Source organism: Cystoisospora suis (assembly GCF_002600585.1).
Source record: "Cystoisospora suis strain Wien I chromosome Unknown contig_1690, whole genome shotgun sequence".
Classification (NCBI taxonomy): domain Eukaryota; phylum Apicomplexa; class Conoidasida; order Eucoccidiorida; family Sarcocystidae; genus Cystoisospora; species Cystoisospora suis.
Genome location: NW_027154490.1, coordinates 9,212 through 15,968, shown reverse-complemented (window position 1 = coordinate 15,968; position 6,757 = coordinate 9,212). Strand labels below are relative to the sequence as shown.

At 50.0% G+C, this 6,757-nt stretch overlaps 2 protein-coding genes across 2 annotated transcripts in view; one reads left to right on the top strand and one right to left on the bottom strand.

Annotated features, from left to right (window-relative positions):
- Positions 1-784: 784 nt before the first annotated feature.
- On the top strand, positions 785-4,432 carry CSUI_003740 (uncharacterized protein). The gene is made up of 2 exons (XM_068063935.1): positions 785-2,684; positions 3,308-4,432. Exons 1-2 carry the CDS (start codon positions 1,380-1,382, stop codon positions 3,476-3,478), a joined length of 1,476 nt encoding a protein of 491 aa, XP_067924088.1. The 5' UTR covers positions 785-1,379; the 3' UTR covers positions 3,479-4,432.
- A 59-nt stretch (positions 4,433-4,491) lies between these two features.
- CSUI_003739 (uncharacterized protein) overlaps positions 4,492-6,757 on the bottom strand; it is a 10,295-nt gene continuing 8,029 nt past the window's right edge. Inside the window, exons 4-5 of the mRNA XM_068063934.1 lie at positions 5,933-6,667; positions 4,492-5,295 (exon numbers count right to left, since the gene is read on the bottom strand). Of these exons, the coding sequence (XP_067924087.1) occupies positions 5,190-5,295; positions 5,933-6,667 (841 nt within the window). The 3' untranslated portion in view covers positions 4,492-5,189. The remainder of the gene's footprint in view (positions 5,296-5,932; positions 6,668-6,757) is intronic.

The window sequence follows — 6,757 nt, the reverse complement described above, 5'->3', positions numbered from 1 at the left end:
CTCCGAAGAGAAGGACAACTCGCCGATAATGCTGGTACGTTTGACGCCCAGCTGCTTACTGGGTGGGCAAGAAACGGGTTAATCTCACTCGGATCAGGAGCGCGGAGACTACGCGCCCCCTGCTGAGCTTGTCATGTTAGAAGAAAGCTCAGCAGCTTAGCTTCAGTGTCCGTCTAGAGAATGCGGATCGCAGGACTAAGAGATGCAGTTATTGCTACTTGTCTAGCCGGCAGCATTATAGTGCTCGTATGAAGGCTGTGCTTTCCCGGAAAATGCGGCACTTCGATTGTGCAGGCCACTCGGATACCAGGGCAAACGCTGGGCCGGTTTTCCGGGTGGCCCCGCGGTTACCCCGCTGTGGAGCGAATGCTGTTAGGCTTCCGCTAGAATGTGACCAGGAGTTTTCTTAGAGATAACAGATTCCTTCCCCCCCTGTCCGCGACCTCATCTGCGCTGTGCCACATGGTGCGGAGACAACGAGTTGACTGTGGTAGTTGCTCTTTGCAACCGCCAGTCTGAAAGCGTTTACCGCCGTCACTCGGGGGCAGTGGCTTCAGGTGTCGCCAGTCATGAGTGCGCGCCGTTATCCAGAAAACATGCGGACCAGGTTTCGTGCGCTGGCCGTCGTCAAGTAACCTCGTCGGAAACTACGGTGCCGGCGCCGAGCAGTTTTAGGAATTCCCAAATCTCCTCGGGTGGGGTCTCATTCCAAGACTTTGTCTCAGTAGTCCTGCGGATCGCAGTGATGTTCGCGTAGAGGAGCTTGACTACCCGGGGTGCCCTGCTTCAAGGAACGCACCGCAGAAACACAGCACAAGGCCGGAGCGCCAAGTCGTCTCCCCGGCGTGCCTTCAAAAACTCGAACACTGCCTCACCGATACGCCTGACAACCCCCGACGCGGCTACTGCAAACTACATGCTGGACGCAGTGCTCAAGACTTATATTCCATCGTTTGTTTCCTCAGGCTCCTCCTGGTAGCCAGGTCAATAGCTTCCGCAGCCGGAGGCCGACTGAGAATCATTCTCCGCGAGTCTTCTATTCTTTTCGTCCTACGCTCTTTTGCAGGCCAGGATTCTGCTGGAGTCTCGAGGTCTTGACTGCGATCCGGGTTTTGGGAGCAATGAACTCCCAACTAAACGGCGCCGCATGAACGTCGCAGCTCGAAGTGGCACCCTTTTGTAGCCGGCACTCCAGCAACGCCTGTCATAGCAGGTTCTGCCCAAGCACATCTGCTGCTCATAAGACCAGCCCACGTGTCCCGGCAAACGCAAGGGATTCCTGACACACACGTGTGAATCGGAATATGCCTTCTTTTTTTGTCGACGTCATTTAGTTTGCCCTGTGACCCTGTGTTTGCTTGTAATCAGACCTCTTCCTCATGGGACTCATGGAGCGCTGCATTCGTCGTGTGTCTCTATTCTTGTTACCCGTGTTCCTGGCGTACCCGGAATGGGGACTCGTGTGTGCCCAGCGCTTCCGGAATCGGGTCATGTCTAGCCCTTCTTACCTGGGCTCTAGCAGCAGCCGATCCTCCTACAGCTCGGTTCACGAGCTCCCACTGACGACAATCGGCAGCTCATACAGCCAGTTCAGCACAAGCAGTGGCATGAGCACGTACTTCCATGAAGGCAGTTCCGGCACTCCGTTCGAATCTACAGTGAGGATGTCTCACGGCCCGACTACCCTGGGCGGGTCGCACTTCGTTTCTAGTAGTTTCGGCAGCTCTTCGTTTCCAATCAGCGAAGCTGTGACGACACACGTTCCCTTTTCGTCGTCTTCGTCTGGTACCGGGTATTTCACGAGTTCTGTCACCGACGACATCCCAGCCTCGTATGTGCCCATGAGCGGCGAGCGCCGCAGCAGACACGGCAGAAACTCTTTCACGATCTCGGAGACGTCTTCCTCGTACAGCGGTGGTGATTCATTTTCCTCAAGTAGTGGTTCCTTTATGCCCTCACACACGGTTCACTCGGGATCGTCTTATGTGCCTCATAGTGGAAGCTCTTTTTCGTTTGGCAACACGTTGCCTGTGGCAAGTCGTCATGGAAACAGTTCGCCTCACACAGGAGATATCACTTCAGGCTTTATCGAGGAAAATTCCGGAGGGTCTGAGATGTTCCAAGGTTCATATAGAAGCTCCGGTGATGGGTCTCACGTAAGCCACTTCAGCTCCTTCTCGACACCGACGTCGTCTTCTTCGTCCTCTTCAATGCTGACGGCTCCTACCAGTGGTGGCACAACGATGTCAACAAGCAGCGGAGTTAGGAGCCGTCGTCGTTCTGGCAGCGCTCTTTCGTCATCGACGTCGACGCAGTTAGCACCTCCAACCACGGGAACACCTGTCCAGCGCCCCCCTGCTTCTTCTTCACAAAACACAACTTCTACAAACAGGACTGACCCTCAAGAAAGGGGAAGCGGTACAGCCAGCTCTCCTCCTGCTTCGGCCACGAGTACTGGGACGTCTTCGTCTGGCGGAAACGACCAAGGCGCTGGGGAGGGAGACCGCGAAATGCCTGGAGACGTTATTGTCGTTGAACGAGACGGAGAATTCATATACTACTTTGTCGAGGAGGACGGCCGTCGGACTCAACTAGAAAACGCGCCTCCTCTAGAAGAAATGCAACCTGATAGTTTCTTCACAGAACAGTACCTCCTCGATAAACCCATCAAACTTCTCGACCACGTAAGAACAATCGCACTGCCCTGGAGTCACATTACGAAATAGCTTTCCGCCGTTGCAATTCCCAACTGTAACACTGCCAGTGTTGCTTTGAGGAGTCCCCGAGGATGGACAGCTCGGTGGCTTTACTCCTCCTAGGAAAAAACAGAACTCTTTAGTCTCTCTGGTTACGAGTGCAGTCTGCGACTCTGCAGAACCTAAGAGCACCCCGATCTTCCACTGATTGATGGACCATATAAAATTCACAGAAATCGTTTCTATCCAGCCCTCTTCTTTCAACCCTGTATGTGTATCCTAACGGAGACCACAGGCAGTAAGAAGACTTGAAAGTAAAGATGTTAAAAAGAAACAGTGTCAGGGAAAGTGCTTGCGAGCTTCGGCGCGGAGACAGGTGTAGCGAAGCGCCTTAAGGTGAATACGCACTTATCTAGTCGACGATGTTATCTCTGTGAGGAGTCCGGTACAGTTTTCACCAGAGAAACTGAGTAGTAGTTCGAAAAGTTTGTGGTAGCGGTAGAAGGTGGCCCTTTCTTCTCGTGCACTCTTTCAAGTGTGACTACAAATAGAAAGGCCTTGAGATCCGAATGAAAGAAAGTGTCGGTTTTTTCTTGTGATGTACCACACAGGAAGAACAGGAAAAGGCGCTAAAGGAACAACGTGAAAAGCCGAAGGAGACAACCATCAGTCTAACACGCCCTACAGGGGAAACAGATACGATCGCTACCTCAGAGGATCGACAACAGGGTGTGGGCCTAATGTCTCTTCCGCAACGTCAGAACGCATTAGGCTTATTGTAATTCGTCATCTCAACCTGATCGTTACCTACCGTCATGGGGCCTCAAAGAAAAACACCCTGGAACCTCTCTTTCGTCCCCGGAACCTTTGTCAGTAAGAAAACCGAACACCAGAATTCTACCACTCACGATCTAGCTAGTTCAGCAACAAGGGACGCTACCTCAGTTGGTCTCGCTCATCGCTTTCCTCCTGGCATGCTGTCGTGATGGCTTCATACATGCGAAGTTCACCGTCCCAGAACGATGACGTGTGCTATTTGTGAGACATCGGCGGTTCAGAGGCCTTCTTTCGTTACTGACACGCATGCAGTCGAGAGAAACTCTGCGGCATTCCCGAAGATGTCCTCCTTCACCTCCAATGTGTCACGTCTCGTGTTGAGGCCGGTGGTGGTCCAAGAAAAGCGGACTCCAGAGAAAATTACCTCTCCCCGGCTGCTACCGTTTTCCTTTCCGGCAACTCCAGAAAGAGGGAAGTAAGCTCACTGACCCCTATCAGAAAGACAATTGCAGGCTTTCGGAGTGTTTCTTTTGTACCTGATGCTTGACTGTGTGTGCACATCTCGAGAAGAAGAAAGACAACAGGTTACTCTACATAGTCTCAATCTCCCCTTCACGGACTTCATCGGCGGGATAAAGGGAGTCGAAGAAAAGAGAGAAACAGGTTAATTTTGTCCCATGCGTCTTTTTGGTTCTTCTCCGGTCCAGTGCTACTCCTAGGGGCTCGGGAAGAGAGAAGTTTACTCAGCTCTCCCGTATCAGTCAAATGTCGACGAGAATGTCGTCATATTTGTAAGTGCATGGACTCTTTTGCTTTTCGTCTTGACAGTAGTATACCCGGACAGCCATCTGACTGTCCTCTCGACTGTGACGTAATTTTGATGATGGCGCAAGTATGAAGGCGGACTGCCTTGTTTCCGCCGCAGTCGCTCCTCTATGTTTTCCTTTTGTTGGCTGTCTCCGAAAGAAGGACCAAACTCCACAGGGAGTCACAAATTACTCTCGTGAAAAGCTGTTGAAGCTTCCAGACACAGGAAGAACTACTATGAACAGCGAAACCACCTGACGGGGTCGATACTGACACGGAGATACGGAAGCTAAAGGACCACACGGGATGAGAGACCGCAGTAGTCCAAACTGAATACAATTAACTGTACGGAAAGAAAGAAACATGACTGGTAAACCGCGGGAAGGAGTCACCGGATAGCAAAAGTCGACCGACAACAAAACTCCTCCACGCATGATGGACTTTCTTACGGGCCCATCACAGGGGGGACGAAAAGGTACGACCAACCACAAAAGACCGCACGGAATCGGAGAATGCTACCCATCAAATGACATATGAGAGAGAAATGCGCCAACAGGTATTGCAATCATACAATGAAATGTCTCTCTGAGAAGAACTTTTCTCAAGAAAACGAAGCGCATATTATAACGACAGAAAGATTTACACCATCAACAACTTTCGACCTCTCCCTGTCCTACATTACACTCCTTCCTCTACAACCCAAGCAGTTGGGAGAGACACGGCAGTAGAGGTATACATAGAGGTAGACTGACCAATTTCAAAGCAGGAAATAATGCGTGCTTATATAAGAAGACTAAGCTTCATATGGATCTCAAATCATATCACATCTCGCGTTAGCCAAGACGAGGAGGGCGGGGAGTCACTTACACCCACCAAGCAGGAAAGAGAATCGCAGATATACAACGCCTCCTACTGCAGAACTTTGATATGAATGAGGCCTGCCGCTCCACCGTAAATAGCCAGGGGACGACGACCAAAGAACCTCCAGTTACGGTAGGGACAGACGCTTACAACCCTGTAAAGAGTGGTGCCAAAGAGAGACAGATCGATAGAAAAAGAGAAAAGAGAAGATCTCTTGATGAGGTTTTAACAACAACGATGTTAAAAGAAACCTGACAGTGAGCACCTTATTAGAGACAGCATGGACGACATTTACACATTTACACATATATATATATATTTCTGGCAGTACCCGTAGACACATTCTTCTATCTTTGAAACTCATTCCTCAAGATGAAACACAGTTCATTTGCTTCCAACTCGAAATCTCACCTCTCTCAGTCGTTTTCACCCTCGACTCTTCCTCTCAAACGAAAGAGAGGATTCATTTTCTCTAGAAAGGAAAAAGACCCTTCGGAAATGACGATTAGCCGCGCGTCCGCCCCCCCCTCGAGACGAAAAATTCACTGAGGGGTGCGTCCTTGGAATCTATCATGACAACCAACCTATACACTAGGACAGAATCAGTACCTCCCATCCACCTTGTTTCACTCTGTCCTAATTCTCTATAGAAGAAAAAGAATGAGGCATCTCTACCGCCACTAGACGGACACCACTCATCCACAAAGGTAGACCTTCTATGAGATTGTTCACATCAAAGAAAAATGAAGACCTCATCACGTCTCCCTGAATTCCTCTCGTCCTCTTCTTACCTCTGAAGAGAAAGAATTCGCGGATTTACATCTACATCGTAGAAATCGTCTTCTTCTTCTTCCTCTTCTTGTTCTTCTTCTTGTTGTGATATCTGAATACTCATGGCGGGACATCCTTTATCACCTGAGCTCTTATTATCCTTCTCTCCTTTTCCCTCATCCTCTTCGTCGCATTCATTTGTTCGGCAGGTGTCTTCAGCTTCGTTTCCTTTCTTCGGATGTAGTGGCAATTGTGCGTCNNNNCTTATACCGTCAGATACCTCTGAGACAACCATCTTGCCATCACCGCCCTCGTCTCTTTCTTTAAGCCTCTTTTGCCCTTGTGTTACATGTTTGGCTCGGGGCTCCTTCTCTGGGCATTTCGCTAGTAAGTCGACGAGAATCCCCCGTCTCTGAAGAAGTTTTGCTTGCCGATTCTGTTGAGCTGCAAACTGTAGAGACAATCGACGTTGAAGGCTCGCGAAGAAAAGTCTCTCATCATCATGATCTTCTACTACAGGGAAACGCTCCAACGTGACCTTCTTCACTCCACTCTGTAGCTTATCGACTACGGATGCTTCCCTGCTTGTACCTGAATACAACCCTGATGTAGGCCTACATCTTCCAGAGCGACACGAAGAGCTTCCTCGAGAGATAAGAGATCGTTGCCGAGTGGTAGTCGGAAGGCTCCACCGGATAAGATCAATATTCTGGATATTTCTTTGTTCTAAAAGATTTAAGGCGCCCATGATGAAACTGCATGCGTGCAGACACCCCACATACATTAAGAACATCATCCAGCTCGTGTATGCGGGAAGAGACTTGGAGTTCTTTCTGTCAACATGA

What these genes read in the sequence shown, in the direction of transcription:
- CSUI_003740 (XM_068063935.1), top strand. Translation starts at nt 1,380, where the DNA reads ATGGGACTCATGGAGCGCTGCATTCGTCGTGTGTCTCTATTCTTGTTA. An exon ending in CCATCAAACTTCTCGACCAC is followed by an intron (nt 2,685 to 3,307) that starts GTAAGAACAATC and finishes TGTACCACACAG; the next exon opens with GAAGAACAGGAAAAGGCGCT.